At 43.3% G+C, this 23,465-nt stretch overlaps 1 protein-coding gene across 1 annotated transcript; it reads right to left on the bottom strand.

Moving 5' to 3' along the window:
* Window positions 1–3,993: 3,993 nt before the first annotated feature.
* LOC311116340 (chloride channel CLIC-like protein 1) lies at window positions 3,994–14,689 on the bottom strand. The gene is made up of 9 exons (XM_084191433.1): window positions 14,103–14,689; window positions 13,789–13,896; window positions 13,586–13,696; window positions 13,187–13,411; window positions 10,496–10,636; window positions 9,806–9,905; window positions 9,385–9,482; window positions 7,229–7,375; window positions 3,994–6,990 (listed from the first exon to the last, which is right to left on the bottom strand). The coding sequence occupies exons 1-9, from the start codon at window positions 14,271–14,273 to the stop codon at window positions 6,388–6,390; spliced, it is 1,704 nt and encodes a 567-aa protein (XP_084047559.1). The 5' UTR covers window positions 14,274–14,689; the 3' UTR covers window positions 3,994–6,387.
* Between the last annotated feature and the right edge of the window lie 8,776 nt (window positions 14,690–23,465).

Raw genomic sequence — 23,465 nt, forward strand, 5'->3', positions numbered from 1 at the left:
ACAGCATGAGCGGTTGAGTAGATGTGCTTGTTTTGAGATCAAAGGGAGAGCTGCATGTAGCCACTTGTGCACATTTTGTTCATATCCTTTGCTAGTTAGGGAGTTATTATCCCAGTTATAGATCATTTGTAGGTAGCTATAGGGGAGTGATTGCTTCCTACAAGAGCACAAAAGGTGTATATTTCTAGGCATCTTTGAAAAGCGATAAAGAGCTTTTTTTTGTCATAAAGGGGCAGTGTTGTATTTTGAGACAGGCTTGAATAAGCTAAGTAGCCAATAGGGAGAGGGCAGCATAATTTGTCTGATTCTCTAATAATGGTATGGTAATAATAATGCATTTTATTTTGTAAAGTGGTGTCTTGCATCAAACAACATTTTCAGTCACCTCCTTGTCTGAAGGACAAGTGGATAAACAGGTTAATGTCAAGCCCTGCATGTTTTTTGCAAAAGTCTCATGGAATGTAGGCCTACATTGAACACCACACATTGGCTGCTACTGTAGGCTGAACGATAGAACATCTATTTCCATGTTCAAATGTTATGGGATGCATTTTCTAAATTTTTCTTGATGGTAGGCTACTCTGGTAGGCCTACATTATGATCAAATAGCTTCAGTGGCCTACATACATTTTACATTGACATTTTAGTCATTTAGCAGACGCTCTTATCCAGAGCGACTTACAGGAGCAATCAGGGTTAAGTGCCTTGCTCAAGGGCACAGACAGATTTTTCACTTAGTCGGCTTGGGGATTAGAACCAGCGACCTTTCGGTTACTGGCACAACGCTCTTAACCACTAAGCTACCTGCTGCCCCATGGCCACTTAACATTAACTTAAAGCCTGTACAGCCTCAGTGTTCAAATCAAATAATTTTGTCACATGCGCCGAATACAACAGGTGTAGACCTTACCGTGAAATGCTTACTTACAAGCCCTTAACCAACAATGCCATTCAAAGCGATAAGAAAATATTAAATAAATAAACTAAGGTAAAAAGTAACACAAAATAACAACAACGAGGCTATATACAGGGGGTACCGGTACCGAGTCAATGTGAGTCTGACAATTTCTTTGGGCCTTCCTCTGACACCGCTTCGTATAAAGGTCCTGGATGGCAGGAAGCTTGGCCCCAGTGATGTACTGGGCTGTACGCACTACCCTCTGTAGCGCCTTACGGTCAGATGCCGAGCAGTTGCCATACCAGGCGGTGATGCAACCGGTCAGGATGCTCTTGATGGTGCAGCTGTATAACTTTAAGGATCTGGGGACCCATGCCAAATATTTTCAGTCTCCTGAGGGGGAAAAGGTGTTGTCGTGCCCTCTTCACAACTCTCTTGGTGTGTTTTGACCATGATAGTTTGTTGGTGATATGGACACCAAGGAACTTGAAACTCTCGACCCGTCAATGTTAATGATGGCCTGTTCGGCCCGCCTTTTCCTGTAATTCACAAATCGTCTCCAAGGTCTTGCTGACATCGGCTACCGAGAGCGTGATCACACAGTCGTCTGGAACAGCTGGTGCTCTCATGCATGCTTCAGTGTTGCTTGCCTCAAAGTGAGCATAAAAGGCATTTAGCTCGTCTGGTAGGCTTGCGTCACTGGGCAGCTCGCAGCTAGGTTTCCCTTTGTAGTCCATAATAGTTTAAGCCCTGCCACATCCGACGAGCGTCAGAGCCGGTGTAGTAGGATTAAATCTTAATCCTGTATTGATGCTTTGCCTGTTTGATGGTTCATCTGAGGGCGTAGCGGGATTTCTTATTAGTGTCCCGCTCCTTGAAAGCGGCAGCTCTAGCCTTTAGCTCGATGCGGATGTTGCCTGTAATCCATGGCTTCTGGTTGGGATATGTACGTACGGTCACTGTGCGGACCGTACGTTCCAGTCTGTGCTAGCAAAACAGTCCTGTAGTGTAGCATCCGCGTCATCTGACCACTTCCGTATTGAGCGAGTCACTGGTACTTCCTGCTTTAGTTTTTGCTTGTAAGCAGGAATCAGGTGGATAGAATTATGGTCAGATTTGCCAAATGTAGGGCGAGGGAGAGCTTTGTGTGCGTCTCTGTGTGTGGAGTAAAGGTGGTCTAGAGTTTTTTTTCCCCCTAGGACCCACTAGGAGCGCCGCTTCTAGATGAGCATTTTCTTGTTTGCTTATGGCCTTATACAGCTCGTTGAGTGCGGTCTTAGTGCCAGCATCGGTTTGTGGTGGTAAATAGACGGCTACGAATAATATAGATGGTGTGATCTACAGCTTTTCATGAGGTACTCTACCTCAGGCGAGCAATACCTCGAGACTTCTTTAGTATTAGAAATCGCGCACCAGCTGTTATTGACAAATAGACACACACCCACCCCTCGTCTTACCAGACATAGCTTCTCTGTACTGCCGATGCACAGAAAACCCAGCCAGCTCTATATTATCCGTGTCGTCGTTCAGCCACGACTCGGTGAAACATAACATATTTAATGTCCCGTTGGTAGGATAGTCTTAATCGAAGATCATCCATTTTGTTTTCCAATGATTGCACGTTGGCCAATAGAACGGATGGTAGTGGAGGTTTACTCACTCGCCTACGAATTCTCAGAAGGCAGCCCGACCTCCGCCCCCTTTTTCACACAAATGACGGGGATTTGGGCCTGTTCTCGAGAAAGCAGTATATCCTTCGACGGGCTTGTTAAAGAATTGATTTTCGTCCAGTTCGAGGTGAGTAATTGCTGTTCTGATGTCCAGAAGCTCTTTTCGGTCATGAGAGAGTAGCAGCAACATTATGAACAAAATAAGTTACAAACAACGCAAAAAAACAAACAAAATAGGTTGGTTAGGAGCCTGTAAAACGGCAGCCATCCCCTCCGGCGCCATTACTATCAGTGAACGCATGCTGGAAGTTGCACAGAATTTGTGCTCAGCAGACCTGAAATTTGCTAAGTGCCTAAAGAAGGCAGTCGAGGGAACATTACCCACGACTGCCTCATGAACTAGTCCGGACGCTTCGTTTTAACTTTTAGAAACGTCAATAATCATTGCTTGCGATATGGCTTCTTCACTTTCATCAGTGAGAAATAATCATTTAAATAAAAAACATACACTGACTATAGCAGGTTGAAGGCGTCTTCTGTAGGGGGAGTTTTGTTAAGAGCCGTTAGAAATTGTTGCATGCTGCGTTTATTTTTGTTCAGTATAGTATCGATTCCTATTGCTTTTGAACGTAATTTGCACAGTAATTTGACTTCTCGTTTCTCTTGTCAACGCTCCAAAAGAGGTAAAGCAAGATCGGGAAGTGACCAGCCTTCTCACACACGGATCGGACCGAGTCGGTGGCAAAGAGAAACATGGCATTTTCAGACCCCACAGGTTCAAGTCTCAAAACGGCCAACTTTTGAATATAGCTTTGAGTGAGATTTCCTATTGTGAATTGTCTACACCCCCATGATTTAGAAAACATGTTTTAAAGCTCAATTCTACATATTTTCACATTGCTTAGACACATGACCAGGGTGGAATAAAAATGTTTTAAAAAGTCACAGGTCAGGTGTATTCAGGATTCTTTTAAAATTCATACTCAAAACTCAACAACTTGGTTTGAAGTTATTTTGAGATTATCTGGGCATGAAATTTTGAGTATGCTAACTGGGGGGCATTGAATTACATTGGTTTTTGGTTAGAAAATGCTAATATTAACAGTTGGTGGCAGTGGTCATTTCAGCATATTGTTTTGTAGTTGTACAGTGTAATTTTATAACTAAGACATAAGTTCACTGCACTTAAGTTGAATTACATTTTCTACCAACGTTTCATGTTAGGCTTATTGATTTTGAGAGCTTCTGAAAGTCTTAACTCTTACTAGAAATGGAAACATTTATAACCATAGTTGAAACATTTTATATTAAAAGTACAAAAACAACATTCTGCAGGAATATTCGACAACTTTTTGTTTAAAAAAAAAAAACTCACCCAAGAGGCCCAACTGACTCGCTCCCGGAAAGATAATTGATTTGTCCAGCGAGAGGATAATAACTGTTTATTATCATATCACTTATCTGAGCAGAATGAAAGAAGTTACAATAGCAGATTAAAGTTCAAATGTGAGTCACTGGAACCGCTGCTGGCGGACTACATGCAGACATCGAATCCAATGTAGGATTCAGCCAGTTGATACTGTACTGTGATTTGCCAAGTACCTCCACAGAGTTGAGCGCAGACTAAAGTTAATCAAATACAATCACTGAATGTTTCCTTATTGCTGTTGCTCTAGGATCACAACCCAGCGCAAATGCACATGTGCCAATTGAATCTCAACAAGGAAACAGTCGGTAGTTGTATTTGATTAACGTTTTATAAAAAAGTATGGATTTCATCAAACAAAGAAAGGCACGCAACAACAGGGGACAAACATGGGTTTTCATCAGACCAGAGAATCTTGTTTCTCATAGTCAGAGAGTCCTTTAGGTGCCTTTTGGCAAACTCCAAGTGGGCTGTCATGTGCCTTTTACTGAGAAGTGGCTTCCGTCTGGCCACTACCATAAATGCCTGATTGGTGGAGTGCTGCAGAGATGGTTGTCCTTCTGGAAGGTTCTTCCATCTCCACAGAGGAACTCTGGAGAGCTGTCAGAGTGACCATTGGGTTCTTCGTCACCTGCCTGACCAAGGCCCTTCTCCCCCGATTGCTCAGTTTGGCCGGGCGGCCAGCTCTAGGAAGAGTATTGGTGGTTTCAAACTTCTTCCATTTAAGAATGATGAAGGCCACGGTGTTCTTGGGGACCTTCAATGTTGCAGAAATATGTTGGTACCCTTCCCCAGATCTGTGCCGACACAATCCTGTCTCGGAGCTCTACGGACAATTCCTTTTTTTGCTCTGACATGCACTGTGAACTGTGGGACCTTATATAGACAGGTGTGCCTTTCCAAATCATGTCCAATCAAATCATGGAGCTCAATTTCGAGTCTCATAGCAAAGGGTCTGAATACTTATTTACATAAGGTATTTCAGCTTTGTCACTATGGGGTATTGTGGGTAGATTGATGAGGGAAACAATTAATTTAATCCATTTTAGAATAAGGCTGTAAAGTAACAAAATGTGGAAAAAGTAAAGGGATCTGAATACTTTCTGAATGCACTGTAGTTAACTACAGAAATAACTAGCCAGGCTACACGATGTGTGTTTAATTGGCTATCTAGTTAGTCTTGTCATTATTTTGGAGGCCTACCTGCTGCAATGTCTCCCTCTCTCCCGGCCCACTCGCACACATGCAGCCAATGCGCAAACCATGACTTTTCCAGGATTTTCATGACCGTACGAAGCCTGTTTGCTGACCAGAAATGTTCTATAACTATGCAAATAACTCACTAATTAGCAAGGAATATCAACAAAAGTGCACACGTGGCTACACACAGATCTAAATCTCGCAACCAGGGATGATTGAAAGACCGCTCTGCCTGTCAATGCAATACAATCCTAAACAGATATTGGGAGAACAGCAATACATAGCATCCAGACGACACTGATCCTATTCTGATCAGCGTAACTGTTTGATATTGTGATGTGTGAACTCAGCTATATTCTTCTTGTCCCGAATAAAGGTTAATGTCGAGCCCTAAACATACAGAACATAATTCACATCATTTCAGAAGGCGAGTTGCCACAAAACAGTGACAGGATTATTGCACAACATACTTTCGTCATTCATAAACGTGGGTGTTATTCATGCGTTAACAGTACATGCACATTGACCAGGCAGGCAAACAAAAGCACAATAAAGCACAGTGGTGGTAAAAAAAAAAAAAAAACGTGAAAGAGACGGCAAAAGGAAAATTGGGATAAAAATTTTATAAAAACACTGGATCAGCTGATTTAAGAGAAGGTACTATTTACCAATTGATGTAGAATCTGAATCATCCCATTAACGCATGTAAGATGCTGTGGTTGGCATTTAAACATACAAGGCCTCCTGTAGCTCAGTTGGTAGAGCATGGCGCTTGCAACGCCAGGGTTGTGGGTTCGATTCCCATGGGGGGCCAGTATGAAAAATGTATGCATAAATATAGGTTACTTTCCATTAGCCTACCGCTTAGAATGAAGACTATGTATTGGCATAACAGACCTGCTACACTGGATGTGTTATTTAGGCCGGGCATGAGCAGCGAGTGACCCGCTCCCATTGTTGTCAATTAAACCTGCTACACTGGCAGGGTGGGTCTGAAGCGTAAAATTACTCTCTGGTTCGAGTTTCAAGAATTTGTTGTGTAGTTCGCACCCAAGACCACTTGCTGGAGTGGCTTGCACTCTGCTGGCGCGATCTACAGTATACGCTTCCAGTGTAGCTGCTCAAAACCTACAATGACAGGCTGCTTTTGATAAGCCCCCAGGTTCATAAGGGAACACCTTTGCATCTATAACTCAGTGGAGGTCAACACAAACCACTCCGATTATTCCCTGTGTAGTTGGTGAGGGCTGCCTCTCAGCCTGGCTGTCAGCTACCCCCTTAGATTCAGACGCCACGTACACCTCATTTGGTTTGGCTTTCACTGGAGAGGGTTTAGCTTTTTGCGAGTTATTGCCTTCAGTTGTGGATCCAACTACCACTGGTTCTTGTTGTATCTCTTCCTGGATGTCGGTATTACCCTCTAACGGTAGAGAGTCGGTATCCTCTGCGTCAGTGAAATCCTCCCACCCCTCAGAGACGATCTTGTCCTCGCTGTACCGCCGGTCGGCGTTCCTCAGAGTCTCCACGGTCGGCTCCTTTCGCGCCCTGTGGGGGGGACTCCTGACCTGGTCCTGAACCCCCTGGTTGGCTGCTGGTCCTAGTCGGCGTCTGAGCGGGGGAGGGGAGCGTTGAGGGGCGTCCCCCCCTGCCAGTGGGTCGTGGTCTGTCCCTCTCAGACGGGCCTTGGGCATGGGCTGGTCCAAGCCTGGGGGAGAGGGGTCCCTGGGCCCACCGACACACAGCGGTCTGGTGATGCCATGCTGGATGGCAGCCTGGGCGCTGCCGTACATGAAGACCTGAGGAAGATGAGGAATTGATTTACTGCTTCAGGGACAGGCAGGAAATTGGCTATGGAAACAGTATGACTGCTGTGTGACAGTCAGGGTTGGGGTCAATTCCATTTCAGCACAGGAAGTAAATCGAAATTGTCGTTCAAGAATTTAACACCAATTCGCTTCCTGAATTGACTGAATTTAAATGGAATTGACCCCAGACCTTGTGACAGTGCTTCTTTGATTGTGTGTTTGTCCTTACCAGGATGGAGAACACGATGGTGAGGAGCACAGGGATCTGCAAGGTGATTGGTAGGTCCTTGAGGAGGGCTCGTAGGAACTCGCTGATCCCCTGACCAATGTGCTTCAGAGGCTCCGTGAAGAAGGTGGTGATGGTCATAGTGATAGCCTTCAGAGACAAAGAGATAATACATTATCACACGGCATCCTACAGGTCCAGGAAATAGGCTAAATGTTAGAGTTTAGTCGGGTTGGGGTCAATTCCCTTTCTAGTTGAAGTTTTTAATAAAACCCACATGGAGTCACTGAATTACATTGAAATTCAATTGTTAAATAGACAAAAGTTTAAGTTTGAATACAAGTGAAAAACATTGCACTATTTGCATTTGGGGATACTCAAATAGTTGTTAATTGCATGGCAAGAGTAAGGTATGAGTGACTCTTTCAGTCCTGGCCTGTGGAATAGGTTAGCCGTCAACAGGGTTGGGGTCAATTCTACACTGCTCAAAAAAATAAAGGGAACAACACAATGTAACTCCAAGTCAATCACACTTATGTGAAATCAAACTGTCCACTTAGGAAGCAACACTGATTTACAATAAATTTCACATGCTGTTGTGCAAATGGAATAGAGGTGGAAATTATAGGCAATTAGCAAGACACCCCCAATAAAAGGACTGGTTTTGCAGGTGGTGACCACAGACCACTTCTCAGTTCCTATGCTTCCTGGCTGATGTTTTGGTCACTTTTGAATGCTGGCGGTGCTTTCACTCTAGTGGTAGTATGAGACGGAGTCTACAACCCACACAAGTGGCTCAGGTAGTGCAGCTCATCCAGGATGGCACATCAATGCGAGCTGTGGCAAGAAGGTTTGCTGTGTCTGTCAGCGTAGTGTCCAGAGCATGGAGGCGCTACCAGGAGACAGGCCAGTACATCAGGAGATGTGGAGGAGGCCGTAGGAGGGCAACAACCCAGCAGCAGGACTGCTACCTCCGCCTTTGTGCAAGGAGGAGCAGGAGGAGCACTGCCAGAGCCCTGCAAAATGACCTCCAGCAGGCCACAAATGTGCATGTGTCTGCTCAAACGGTCAGAAACAGACTCCATGAGGGTGGTATGAGGGCCCGATGTCCACAGGTGGGGGTTGTGCTTACAGCCCAACACCGTGCAGGACGTTTAGCATTTGCCAGAGAACACCAAGATTGGCAAATTCGCCACTGGCGCCCTGTGCTCTTCACAGATGAAAGAAGGTTCACACTGAGCACGTGACAGACGTGAGAGTCTGGAGACGCCGTGGAGAACGTTCTGCTGCCTGCAACATCCTCCAGCATGACCGGTTTGGCGGTGGGTCAGTCATGGTGTGGGGTGGCATTTCTTTGGGGGGCCGCACAGCCCTCCATGTGCTCGCCAGAGGTAGCCTGACTGCCATTAGGTACCGAGGTGAGATCCTCAGACCCCTTGTGAGACCATATGCTGGTGCGGTTGGCCCTGGGTTCCTCCTAATGCAAAACAATGCTAGACCTCATGTGGCTGGAGTGTGTCAGCAGTTCCTGCAAGAGGAAGGCATTGATGCTATGGACTGGCCCGCCCGTTCCCCAGACCTGAATCCAATTGAGCACATCTGGGACATCATGTCTCACTCCATCCACCAACGCCACGTTGCACCACAGACTGTCCAGGAGTTGGCGGATGCTTTAGTCCAGGTCTGGGAGGAGATCCCTCAGGAGACCATCCGCCACCTCATCAGGAGCATGCCCAGGCGTTGTAGGGAGGTCATACAGGCACGTGGAGGCCACACACACTACTGAGCCTCATTTTGACTTGTTTTAAGGACATTACATCAAAGTTGGATCAGCCTGTAGTGTGGTTTTCCACTTTAATTTTGAGGGTGACTCCAAATCCAGACCTCCATGGGTTGATAAATTTGATTTCCATTGATTATTTTTGTGTGATTTTGTTGTCAGCACATTCAACTATGTAAAGAGAAAAGTATTTAATAAGATTATTTCATTCATTCAGATCTAGGATGTGTTATTTTAGTGTTCCCTTTATTTTTTTGAGCAGTGTATTTCAATGCAGTCATTTCCGGAAGTAGACTGAAAACTGGAGGTGGAATGTCAGTTTACTTCCTGAATTGACTAAATGGAAATGGACTTTCCCTGGTCGCCAAAAATAGGTTACCTTAGTTGGTGGTACAAGAAGGATGGGGTTGACCATGAGGACTTCGTAGTACATCTTACAGGGATCGTCTTGGAGAGTCATGGCACCTCTGTACCAATCTGTGGTACAGGCAGGGAGGAGTACACCACAGTAAGCTTCACGACAACAAACCGATGTGCATTTCCACAGTAAACTTAATGCAACAAAATGGTCAAAATATATAAGCCCATGTGTCTTAAGTTCTTTTCTTAAACGGCATTACATTATTTGCCAGAAACGAGTGAGAAGTAATGTGTACTTTGTGTCTTCATGCACCAATGATTATGAAAGTATGACGCATTCAATAAAATGTACTTTCACTTATATTTCTGAGATTAGGAAAATCTGATCCCCCGTGGAAAGATATGTGATGCCATGCTCAAGTGTTATTTTTACATCTCACCCTTCAAGTTATCCCACCAGTCGATTTTCTTCCTTCCAGTGCATTTTGCGTCGACGCCCTCCATCTTCACCATTTTGTTTTGGTGCTCGGCAAAGGCAATCTGACAGGTCGAGAAAATCCAAGAATATATGGTGGATTAACTGTCATTGGTGTGCTGGAGGCTGGTGTAGCGGTAGTGCTGCCATCCCCGGGACCAGTTAGAACCCCAGGACTACGACTGCTTTTATCCCTCTCATCGATCTCCCAATCAAATATAATCTGTCACAGTCTAGCTCTCCTCGTAACACATTTCGTTTTTCTCAAGATATTCCTTGGTGGTGTTCCTTAAATTTAGTTGGCTTTGAGTTTTGAAGAATAGAGACGGCATATTAGAAATACCTGAAATAACTTTGTGCTATTTCCTTACCTGCTTATAAACCCACCCAAAAACATTATTTGCAGAGACCTGCAATATTGTCGTAGTGTTTAGCCTACATTTTTACCCTCGGAGAACATGAACCAATCCTGAATCAGGAAAACCCTACACTGAAGGCTGCCAGAATGGCCACTGGCAGTAAAGGAGCTTTGTACCTATTCTTTCAGATAATTATATTAATTTACTACTAAACATAAAGCACCATAGACAGTAAGGGGTAATTAGCATGTGGAAATGTTATGAAATGCATGGAAGTGTGTATATTGGTAATTTACCTTGTAGAGATAGAACCAATTCCAGACCAGACTGATGAGAAAGCAGATGGCAAAGATTCGCTTGAATTGGACAAACCAGGAGACTATAGACCACATCTCGCTGCAGATGATGACCACTATGATTAAGACACACACAGACACCTGGAAGAGAGAGAAGGTCCTTTACATACAGTACCTTCAGAAAGTATTCACACCCCTTGACTTATTCCACATGTGCTGTGTTACAGCCTGAATTCAAAATGTATTCAAATAAAATCTCAACCATCTACACAATGACAAAGTGAAAACATGTTTAGAAATCTTTGCACATTTATTGAAAATGAAATACAGAAATATCTAGTTTACATAAGTATTCACAACCCTGAGTCAATACATGTTAAATCACCTTTGGCAGCGATTACAGCTTTCTGGATAAGTCTCTAAAGAGCTTTGCACGCCTGGATTGTACTCTATTTGCCCATTATTATTAAAAAAATTCTTCAAGCTCTGTCAAATTGGTTGTTAATCATTGCTAGACAACCATTTTCAAGTTTTGCCATAGATTTTCAAACAGATTTAAGTCAAAACTGTAACTCAGCCACTTGGGAACATTCACTCTTGGTAAGAAACTCCAGTGTAGATTTGGCCTTGTGTTTTAGGTTATTGTCCTGCTGAAAGGTGAATTCATCTCCCAGTGTCTGTGGAAAGCAGACTGAACCAGCTTTTCCTCTAGGATTTTGCATGTGCTTAGCTTTCAGTTTCTTTTTTTATACCGAAAAACTCCCTAGTCCTTAACGATGACAAGCATACCCATAACATGATGCAGCCACCACTATGCTTGAAAATATGGAGAGTGGTACTCAGTAATGTGTTGTCTTGGATTTGCCCCAAACAAAACACTTAGTATTCAGGACAAAAAGTGAATTGCTTTGCCACATTTTTTGCAGTTTTACTTGTTGCAAATAGGATGCATGTTTTGGAATATTGTTATTCTGTGCAGGCTTCCTTTTCACTCTGTCAATTAGGTTAGTATTATGGCGTAGCTACAATGTTGTTGATCCATCCTCAGTTTTCTCCTATCACAGCCCTTAAACTCTAACTGTTTTAAAGTCACCATTGGCACATGGTGAAATCCACGAGTGGTTTCCTTCCTCACCGGCAACTGAGTTAGGAAGGACGTCTGTATCTTTGTACTGACTGGGTGTATTGATACACCATCCAAAGTGTAATTAATAACTTCAACATGCTGAATCTATCAGCACTTCACTCAGAGCGCACAGCTCTCCTGCCAGGCAGTATTGCTGCGTGAGGTGAGATATAGGATTCTTATTTCTTTGTGCGATTAGCAGCTATGAAACAAAACAGCAGAAATACACAGCCAACGTGTATGGTGAAATAGACGTCTTACCCGCCAATACTTAAATCTACCCGCATTTGGCGGGTGTAAATGTTATGCCCTGATTGGAAAACCTCCCTGGTGTGTGTGGTTGAATCTGTGTTTGAAATTCACTGCTTGACTGAGGGACCTTACAGATAATTGTATGTGTGGGGTACAGAGGTGAGGTGGTCCTCTGTAGCTCAGCTGGTAGAGCACGGCGCTTGTAACGCCAAGGTAGTGGGTTCGATCCCCGGGACCACCCATACACAAAAATGTATGCACACATGACTAAGTCGCTTTGGATAAAAGCGTCTGCTAAATGGCATATTATTATTATTATTATTATTATTATTATATTATTATTAGTCATTCAAAAATCATGTTAAACACTATTGCACACAGAGTCCGTCCAACTTACTAACCACATTTTTACTCCTGAACTTATTTAGGCTTGCCTCAACAAAGGGTTTGAATACTTATTGATGCATTTGTAAACATGTCTAAAAACATAACATCTTGGGGTATTGTCTGTAGGCCACTGAGAAATAATCTCAATTGAATTAATTTTAAATTCAGGCTGTAACACAACAACATTTTGAAAAAGTAAAGGGGTGTGAATACATTCTGAAGGCATTGTAATTTCAATGATAAATATTCCTGCTGCTGGAATGCCAACGAGTGGTGTCAGTTCTGTCTCTTGTTTGTCTTGAATTGGGTTTAAAATGACTGTGCTCTGAATCGGAGTGGTTTATTTCTACTAATGATGAACACAGAAATGTGCCATTTAGCTTTATGCGCTTCTCAGTCAGTCATTACGTACCTGAGTCAATTGAGTAGATCAAGCAAAGATCAGACAGGCCAGCCAGCGCAGTATTTTAAGTTTTGTTTTTATATCCTGTTGCTTTTATATAGGCTAGTCCTAGCCTACTGTTTTCTTGTATGAAGGTCAAAAGATGTTTCCTCACGTTAAAAGAAAAGTTAAACAAATAATTTCATCCTCACTGCCTGTGTAGACTACTTTACAAACTGTCTAATCATCAATTCCTTTTGGTCAAGGATGGGCAACTCCAGTCCTCTGGGGCCTGATTGGTGTCACTTTTGCCCCAGCCCAAGCTATCACACCTGACTCCAATAATCAACTAACCATGATCTTCAGTTTAGAATGCAATTAGTTTAAAATCAGCTGTGTTTGCTAGGCATGGGGAATAAGTGTGATACCACTCGTGCCCTGAGGACTGGAGTTGCCCATCCCTGCTTTAGGCAAACCACATTATAAAACATGGTGTGTGCGGTGGTAAATCCATGTAGTTTTCAGCAATGCTACGCATTCTCACCTTCATGACCATGTCGATCTCCACACCAAAGGTGTCCTCAAAGTGCCATCTCCAGGCCTCGAAGTCATGTGGTTTGAGATCCACCAGGATCTGGCTGAGGGCATCGTCCAGAGCCCCCGTTCTCCAGGTGTCCATTCCCTCCAGAAGCTTCCGGATCTCTGCCACTGCTTGCCGAGAAAGTCTCACTTTGGCGTCGTAGTGGATATCGTTCTTGAGATCGGTGGGCTGGTGGTTAGACAAGGAATGGAATAGAATAGTACATAAAGTATATGCACTTGGCATACAGACAGCATACTACATTCCAAGGTGGTAACATACATTTAAAATTGTTTTACATAAAGAGAATAAGATACATCGATTGTCGGCATTCATAAGAGTTGAGAGAATGCCAAAACATACCAGGCCAACTTTTTCAATCTCCTTCAGAAGCTTGGTGAGGAATCGCTTGAACACTGGGTTGCATGACGGCTGCTGTGCAATATGCGTAATCTTCTTCTTGTACCCTTCAATCTAAAAAAAAAAAAAGAAAAGTGACTCTTTGCCACTGTTTCATAAATAAGCATTTAAGAGAGGTTGTCCAAAATAATGTTTCCAAAACGAACCTCTCTTTGTAACCCTTCCACTTTGTTGTTGCACTCCTTTACTTCCACTTGATCTGAGTCCTGGCTGTATTCCCTTCTTTTGGTGGGTACATTAGGGTAATTACTCAGCTGTGAAGATGAATTTCATTTAGTTATCCGATTACATTAATATCACGAGACAAGACATTTTGCTGTATTTTCACACTTCAGCATTTTGTTTCATATAGTTACTATAATATGAAACATGGCAAAGGAAAAACACAAACAACAAAGCAATAGAATGATTTTAACTCATGGCACGGAAACATGCATTGCACAGCTGCTTCGTAATGTACCTCAACCGGTTGAGCAGGCTTTCTCATGGTCTTTGAGCTTGGATCGTAGTTCAGCATATCATGCGGATCAAGCCATTCGTCGTCGTCCATCTGCCCTTGAGCAACCAGCACTAGGCTGCATACAGCAACAGTGATGGTATGCATCATGATAGCACTTGTTGACTTCTTCATGTTAAAATGGCTATTGAGGCTACTCTGGCTAACAAACTACAGAGAACTCTGGGCTTATAAGCCAGACACAGACACCCTCAATAAACCCAACAGAGCAATAAACGTCAATGACAACATAGCTGCATATTTTCTTCTAGCTGAGCCTGTGTGACTGAACAACAGTAACGTTAGGCTAGCTACACTGAAACTATAACTAGCTCCTGTAGCTAGCTGCTATCAAATCAACAATTGGAGAGTTAAATAACAACTAGGTAACAGGCTAACATAGAATTGACCATAAATAATAGACCAAATAGATACTGTACTAAACGTAGAATAGGCTTGTTCAGGCTAGCGGCTGACAAAGTATTTGCTGTTAGCTAACGCAGGGCTCACAACTTTTGAAGATAGCTTGGAGTGAGTTTCTTAGTGTACATTTCCGGCAGACTAGTCTTCTTCTCCTGTGGGTTTTATGGCGGACTACAACCCAAAAAGGTGTATTGCTGCCACCAGCTGGACGAGTTGAAAACCAAAACAAGGTAAAAAAGAAAATCCATATGTGATAGGGAAACTAACTTAATCCACCCAAATCAAAATAGTACATTAAAAATCTCCATATCTCCCTTCTCAGGCTCTAGGGCCTGAGAGGGTGGTACGGCTTGTGCCAATATTCCATGTAACTCCTCTGCAGAGAAATCTTTCAGTCGTAGGAACTGCTCCGCCACATCCACAATGATATATATCTTACTGGACCTTCTCTCACCTTGGCAGTGCCATTAATCACCATAGCTATAAAGGCCACAAAGTCCACCTTCTTAACCTTTATAATGTCAGGGTCCTGCTGGTGAAACGCAAACCCTGCAGTCTGCAGTGAAGGCCTATCCACCACCATGGACTCTTCAGGAGCACCATTCAAACCCTCAACCCTTTTAACAGCTGCTGCATATGAAATGCTCTGTACAGCCCTGACTTTGGCCGCCTCATTCTCTTTCACCCTTGTCGGGCAATCGAAAGATGTAGCTTCATGGTTCCTACCACAATTGCAACATGTCACATTTTCCTCACTTTTAAAACACATGATATGATCTTTTCCACAACTTGGAAATCTCGGCTTCTCCCTTCTGCAAACACTTGAAACATGACCAAAAGCTTTACAATGATGACACTGCATTGGTCTTGGGATAAATGCTCTGACTCTGTAGTTAATATACCCTAACTGCACTTGAGTAGGGAGAGACTCCATATAAAAAATAAAAGGTCAGATAGACTCTTCACTTTTTCACCATTCACCACAAGATTCATCTGACGTGCATCAATCACACACACTTCAAAATCAACTTCCCACGAGACGCCAGACATAACCCCCTTAAGGGGTGCCCTATTCCGACAAGACACACGCAACACTTCTAACTTAACAAATTGGGTGAGACGCAACAAACGTTCCTTCTGATCCGCAGAAGCACAAAAAATCTAAACAAGCCCGCCTCTCGTGATCCTCACAACCTTCACTTTACCCAGCACTCTCTCCACCAGTTTGGATATCTCAAATGGTTTCTTCAAGATTGGTAATCTGCTCAGCTGCTCCTCAATAACAAACCGTACTCCTACTAGATACGAAGGGACATTCTCATCGCTGTACTCTACTTTGCTCCGTTTTCCATTCTTTTGGACAATACTCCAATTCTCCTTGATTCTACTGCAATTGGATTCAGAATCCACTTCATCGTCCGCTTCCGCCATTTTTTTCCAGCCTGTTCTTCCGCCAACTAGACGCTGTATTGCTTATTGAGTGGCGCAGTGGTCTAAGGCACTGCATCGCAGTGCTAACTGTGCCACTAGAGATCCTGGTTAGAATCCAGGCTCTGTCGCAGCCGGCCACGACCGGGAGACTCATGGGCGGCGCACAATTGGCCCAGCGTCGTCCAGGGTAGGGGAGGGAATGGCCGGCAGGGATGTAGCTCAGTTGATAGAGCATGGCGTTTGCAATGCCAGGGTTGTGGGTTCGATTCCCACGGGGGGCCAGTATAAAATAAAAAAATGTACTCACTAACTGTAAGTCGCTCTGGATAAGAGTGTCTGCTAAATGACTAAAATGTAAACGTAATTGCTGCCTTTCGCAGGTCGGAGGGCGGATTGCACATTTTGGTCACCCCAAAAAAATGAAAAGGGGAATGGGGAAAACTGAAATTGCACCATCATCTAACCCTGCACCTATACACTATCCCCAGTGCTTGACTTGGACTGAAATAGGTGCCGGTACTAATTTTGGGTGCCGGTACTGTTTACATTTAGGTGCAGGAGCGCCGCAATACTTTTCAGTTAATATTCTATAAGAGGAACAGGAGCTCAAGCAGTAGAACATTTGAGGTGCTGGTACTCACCTTGGGTGAGCTCCTGCCCAAGTCAAGCACTGACTGTCCCCCAAAACACCCATCCCACTATTCTGGGAGAATGGAACCCTTTCTCTCAAAACTTCCTATAGATCTTCTGCACTAAAATCTCTCACACCCAAATATTTCTCAGTTGCTGCAACTACCACACTTCTGTGATTTCTGCTCCATCAGTGCAGTGCAGTTGATCACCATGGCTATAAACGCAAGAAATCCAACTTTACTAAAACTCATCCTCACTCTCTCTTCAGGCCTACTCACTGGGGTCCTCCCAGTCGACACACTCACCCTTGGGCTATCCTCTTCTCTCTTCACTGTCTCAGCATAGGAAATGTTCTGCCCCACTTGAACTCTGGCAATCTCAACCTGTCTCTCTCTTAAAGGGCATTTCGGATCCCCAGTTGCATGGGCACCCCCACAGATTTAGGCTTTCAATCTTCAATAGCTCTTACACAAAGTGTGCCATGACTATAAAAAATGATATATTCTGAATCGGGGCAGGATGGACAGAAATCCACTGCTTTTCTTGTTGAAATTACGGGGGTATTTTTCTTTCGGCTTTGATCTTCAATACCGCTTAGACAAAACGTGCCTGACTATGGAAATTATGTATTCCATATTATTTTTGAAAAAGGTGTGGAATGTTCTCCATCAACCCCTGATTTGGGATATACCATATTCATAGTCATGGCATGTTTGGTTCAATAGCTATTGACGAGAGAAAACCAAATCCACCAAGGCTACTCCCGCCTCCCTGATCTAGAAGTGTTGGAGAGACTACAGAAAGATAGGGAGGGTGTTGATCCATCTGATTTGTTTAAGAGACGTCTGGATACTGTGTATAAGGATTTTGTGGCCATTTACACAGATGGTTCAAAACATCAAGGACATACTTGGTCAGCATTTGTAGTGCAGGAATGTGGGGTGGCAGTCAGGAAAAGTATTACAGATCATCTGGCTGTATATACGGCAGAGCTTATGGCCATACTGTTGGCCTTGCAGTTGGTGGAGGAAGTCAAGCCAGACAGAGTAGTTATTTGCTCTGATTCATGTGCAGTGTTGATGAGTCTCCAGTCCTTTAGCTCACGTCGCAGAGAAGACCTGCTTTATGAGGTGCTACAAACCCATGGCAGGATTAGACAGATGGGTATACAGATAAGTTTTACTTGGGTCCCAGCCATGTGGGGGTGGAGGGGAATGAGGCAGTTGATGTACTGGCTAAACAAGCACTTAGTAGTGGGGATGTTGATGTTGTAGTTTCAATGAGCAAGGCAGAGGCAAAAAGCCTGATAGTGACATTGATGGTGCTGAGATGGCACGAGCAGTGGAATAGAGATACTATGGGCAGGCATTTATTTCAAGTACAGAGGAAAGTCGGGGAGGGGAGGACTAGCCTCCTGTAGCTCAGTTGGTAGAGCATGGCGCTTGCAACGCTAAGGTTGTGGGTTTGATTCCCATGGGGGGCCAGTATGAAAAATGTATGCACTCACTAACTGTAAGTCGCTCTGGATAAGAGCGTCTGCTAAATGACTAAAATGTAAATGTAAAATGAGGACAGCAGGAAGGGACAAAAGAGAGGAGGCTATTTTTACAAGATTAAGGGTGGGACAAAGCCGGTTGAATAAGACCTTAAATGTGATAGGAAAGCATCCAACAGGAATGTGTGATTATTGCCAGGAAACAGAGACCGTGGAGCATGTATTGCTATGGTGTGGGCAGTATCAGAGGGAAAGAGAAAGGCTGAGATCTAGTATGAGGGAGAAGGGGATACAGGAAGTTAGTCTATATTGTATTGAGTAGAACGCCATTAGGTATAGTCTCAAATAGTTTGTTATCTTTTTTAAGAGCGACGGGGCTGGCAGGTAGGATTTAGTTTCGCCGTCTCTGGCCCACACTCCAGTACAGTAGGTGGCGGTAACGCACCATAACGTTGGATGCCAACCGCCGATAAACCCCACCGAAGAAGAAGACGAGCAAAACCGGATATCCACCGAATATTCCAACTTTACCTCAATAAGTAGTAAACTATATTATCATATGCTGTCATAAGGAAGCATTCTTCAACAGTGCCAGCAAATTAATTTGTTGACAATTATGTGTAGAAAACAGCACTACAAGTTGCCGTGCTGCTCTTTTGACAATTTAGGTTATAAACGTTGATCAGCGGAGAACGAACTTGTCTGTCCAGTCTGCAGTCTGCGCATCCAATCGCCTTGGTCCCGGACGCCTACTAAACCAATATCAAGCTTCAATCTGCCGCGGTTCATAGTACGATATAAAGAAAACGATGGCTCTACCGGATGAAGCTGCCGAGGTTAATCCTCGTGATGTAGAATTGCAGGCGCATATGCACTTATTTCAAAACGATTAGGAGGTAAAGTTGAATAGTTAACGCACTGAATATACACTAGATTAATTAGAAAATAAAATATACTAAACAAAAATATAAAAGCAACATGCAAACATTTCAACGATTTTACTGAGTTACAGTTCAGTTCATAGAAGGAAATCAGTCAATTGAAATACATTTATTAGGCCCTAATCTATGGATTTTACCTGACTGGACTGGGGCGCAGCCATGGGGTGGGTCTGGGAGGGCATCGGCCCACCCACTTGGGAGACTGGCCCACCCACTGTGGAGCAAGGCCCAGCCAATCAGTTTTTCCCCACAAAAGGGTATTATTACAGACAGAAAGATGGTTTGTTAAAGAAGAATGGTATAACGTATAAGCAGAGTGAGCTGAAGTCAGGAGGAGAAATGGAAGTGAATGAGGGTGAAGGATCGGAGGTGGTAGGTGTGGTGAAGTTCTTGGAACCCGAGGATTGCACCGAGGGTCAGGATGAAGATGAGTCTGTGACAGTAGCAGGGACGTTTTTGGAAAAAGTGGAACCTTGTCTTTTGGCTGATCCATTTGTGGTTTCAGGGTGGGTGAAAACAGAGTTGAGTGCTGTGGAATCGGTGAGGGTAACCAGAAGTGGTCTTGTGATAATTGTTTTGTGTTTCTGCTCATCAGAGGGAGCAGGCGCTCTGCGTTAAACGAATGGGGGCAAGAGATGTGAATTGTTTTACGCTTAAGAAAAGGGAGCCTTTGAAAGGAGTGATTACTAAAAGTTGACCAACTGAAGGGGAAGATTCCCAGTATTGGTGATGCTTGTCGCTTGGTGCGATGCAGACAGGGTGATGTGAGTGGTGAAATAGAGTCATTGTCTGTTCTTTTGATTTTTGATGTTGAGTCTTTGCCCGACAAAGTGATGTTAGGATATATAAGTTATCCTGTATGAGCTTTTGTGCCGAATACATTACGTTGTTACAGGTGTCAAGCTTATCGGCATGCAGTGTGTAGGAGGGAGGTTCCTAGGTGTGAGAAGTGTGCAGAGGGGCATGAGACAAAGGAATGTGTAGCATTGGGGAAGGTAGTGGTATGGGTTGAGTATGAAAAAATAAAAATGACTAAAATGTAAATGTGTTAATTGTAGGGGTGCCAATGGGCCTGGGGATCTGAAATGTCCGGTGCGAGAGAGGCAGGTTGAGGTTTCCAGGGTTAGAGTAGTGCAGAAGTTGTCATATGCTGAGGCAGTGAAGAAAGTAGAGGAAGATGGGTCAAGGGGGAGGGATCCTGAGAGGAGTGGTGTGAGTAGTAGATATGTACCAGTACAGAGGGATAGGCCAACAAGTGATATGTTTAAGTAAGATTGGATTTGTAGCATTTATAGCAATGGTTATCAACTGTACTGCAGGGATGGAACGTAAGTCGCAGAAAATTGAGGTTGTGGTGGCAGCTGTAGGTAATGCAACATTTATTGGATGCCAACCGCCGTTAAATCTCATCGAAGAAGAAGAGTGCCAAATGCGTGAGAGTTGGCAGCACTGAATAGTCACAAGTTTTTAATGGAGGCTTCACTACTCTATTATGTAAGTCTCCCCTCTCTCTAATTAGTACTCTAGCTAGCTAAATCTATTTTTCCCCTCATTTGTTGATGTAATGATCATATAGTGACACTAGGTGACAGAGTAGCTAAGTGCAATGCGGTTGAAGTTATACCTTTAGACAAGGAAATACTGTATCTGAGTTTATTTGTTCCGTTTTGGTATTGTTCTTTTTGAGTCTATTTTTGAGAGCCGATGTCATTGGTATCAATTTTGGTCTTGAAACAACGTAATGAATTTTGTAACCACATACTGTATCTGAGTTTTTATTTTACCTTTATTTAACTAGGCAAGTCAGTTAAGAACAAATTCTTATTTACAATGACGGCCTACACCGGCCAAACCCGGACGACGCTGGGACAATTGTGCGCCGCCCTATGGGACTCCCAATCACGGCCGGTTGTGATACAGCCTGGAATCGAACCAGGGGGTCTGCAGTGACACCTCAAGCACTGAGATGCAGTGCCTTAGACCACTGCGCCACTCGGGAGCCTAACCAGGTCTGTTTTGTTGCCTACAAAATGTCTAATGTTTTGATACTCCTGTTCCTGTGTGTTTGCATACATCAATTCCAATAGCAGGCAGTCTCAATGAGCTGACAGTGAGACCCAGCTGGCAGAGACTGTGCCGTGCCATCTTAGTGCCAATGGCTGTCTGTTAGCCATCCTGAGCCAGTGAGCCCTCTGGGCGATACACAGTGCCTTCCGAAAGTATTCATACCCATCGACTTATTCCACATTTAGTTGTGTTTCAGCCTGAATTTTAAATGGATTCAATTGATTTATGATTTATTTTCTCTCCCATCTACACACAATACCCCATGAAGACAAAGTGAAAACATGTTTTTAGACATTTTTGCAAATGTATTGAATATGAAATACTGACAAATATTTACATTCATTTTCACACCCCTGAGTCAGTACTTTGTAAAATCCTATTTGACAGCAATTACTGCTGTGAGTCTTTCTGGGTAAGTCTTTAAGAGATTTCCATACCTGGATTGTGCAACATTTCCCATTATTATTTTCAAAATTCTTCAAGCTCTGTCAAATTGGTTGTGGATCAATGCTAGACAACCATTTTCAGGTCTTGCCAAAGATTTTCAACTGTCTTCTGGTAAGCAACGCCAGTGTAGATTTGGCCTTGTGTTTTCGGTCATTGTCCTGCTGAAAGGTGAATTAATCTCCCAGTGTCTGGTGAAAAACAGACTGAACCAGGTTTTCCTCAAGGATTTTGCCTGTGCTTGGCTCCATTCCGTTTCTTTTTTCCCCCTGAAGAATTCACCAGTCCTTAACGATTACAAGTATACCCATGACATGAGGCAGCCACTACTATGCTTGAAGCTTGAAAATATGGAGAGTGGTACCCAGTAATGTGTTGGATTGGATTTACCCCAAACATAACACTTTGTATTCAGGACAAAATTGCTTTGCCAATTTTCTTTGCAGTATTACTTTAGTGCCTTTTTGTAAACATGATGCATGTTTAGAAATATTTGTATTTTGTACAGGTTTACTTCTTTTCACTCTGTCAATTAGGTTAGTGTTGTGGAGTAACTATAATGTTGTTGATCCATCCTCAGTTGTCTCCTATCACAGCCATTAAACTCTGTAACTGTTTGAAAATCACGATTGGCCTCATGGTGAAATCCCTGAGCAGTTTCCTTCCTCTCCGGCAACTGAGTTAGGAAGGATGCCTGTGTCTTTGTAGTGACTGGGTATATTGATACACCATCCAAAGTGTAAATAATAACTTCATCATGCTCAAAGGGATATTCAATGTCTGCTATTATTTGATTTTTTTTACCCATCTACCAATAGGTGCCTTTCTTTGCAGTGCATTGGAAAACCTCCCTGTTCTTTGTGGTTGAATCTGTGTTTGAAATTCACTGCTCGACAGGCACCTTACAGACACAGTGAATTCAGAAAGTATTCAAACCCCTTTACTTTTTCCACATTTTGTTGTGTTACAGCCTGAATTTTAAATGGATTAAATTGAGATTGTGTGTCATTGATCTACACACAAAACCCCAATAATGTCAAAGTGGAATTTTCTGTTCTATAAACATTTTTTAAATTAATGAATAAAAACAAATATCTTGACTCAATAAGTATTACACACCTTTGTTATGGTAAGCATAAATAAGTTCAGGAGTAAAAATATGCTTTAACAAATCGCATAATAAGTTGCATGGACTCATTCCGTGTTCAATAATGGTGGTTAACATGATTTTTGAATGACTACCCCATCTCTGTACCCCACCACACCTTTCTATTTCACACAGTGACGACTGCATTATACTGTAGTTAGAGATCGAAATAATAATTGAATTTCTGGAGAAATCCTCTAAGCTAGGGGTAGACAACTAGATTCAGCCGCAGGCCTATTTTTGTCTGAGTGAAAGGTTGGGCGGCCGGTAAATAATTATAATAATTTGTACACTGCAAATTGACCAAAACCAAAAAGAGATTGTTATTTTCAAATATAATAATTTCATACCATGATTACATTGAGACACAATCACGTGATAATTTTGGACTTTTTTGACGAAAAACGAAAGTCTATACTATATATATGTTTTCTTAAAAACTTTGGGGGGCCCAAAACTGGCCTGCGAGCCGCCTGTGTCCGACCCCTGCTCTAAGCCTTGGGCCCAGTGTGCCGATGTACTTTGCGGTGCTCGTGTGGCCTGTGCTTGAGTTGGGCCTGGGCCAGTTACCTCGGAAATCCCCTGGCCTGTTTTTACTCTCAATCACCTGAGCAAGGAAATTTGTGGTAGACGTTTTAAAATGGAAATGTTTTTTTATTAAAAGGCACCGGTCGGGATGGATTTACTGATGTATTTAGGGGTCGTTACTTTTACCCGGTAAGACTTTCTCCAGATTTGTTTTGCCT

The sequence above is a fragment of the Coregonus lavaretus genome (assembly GCF_964263955.1).
Source record: "Coregonus lavaretus genome assembly, contig: HAP1_SCAFFOLD_1017, whole genome shotgun sequence".
In the NCBI taxonomy this organism is placed as follows: Eukaryota; Metazoa; Chordata; class Actinopteri; order Salmoniformes; family Salmonidae; genus Coregonus; species Coregonus lavaretus.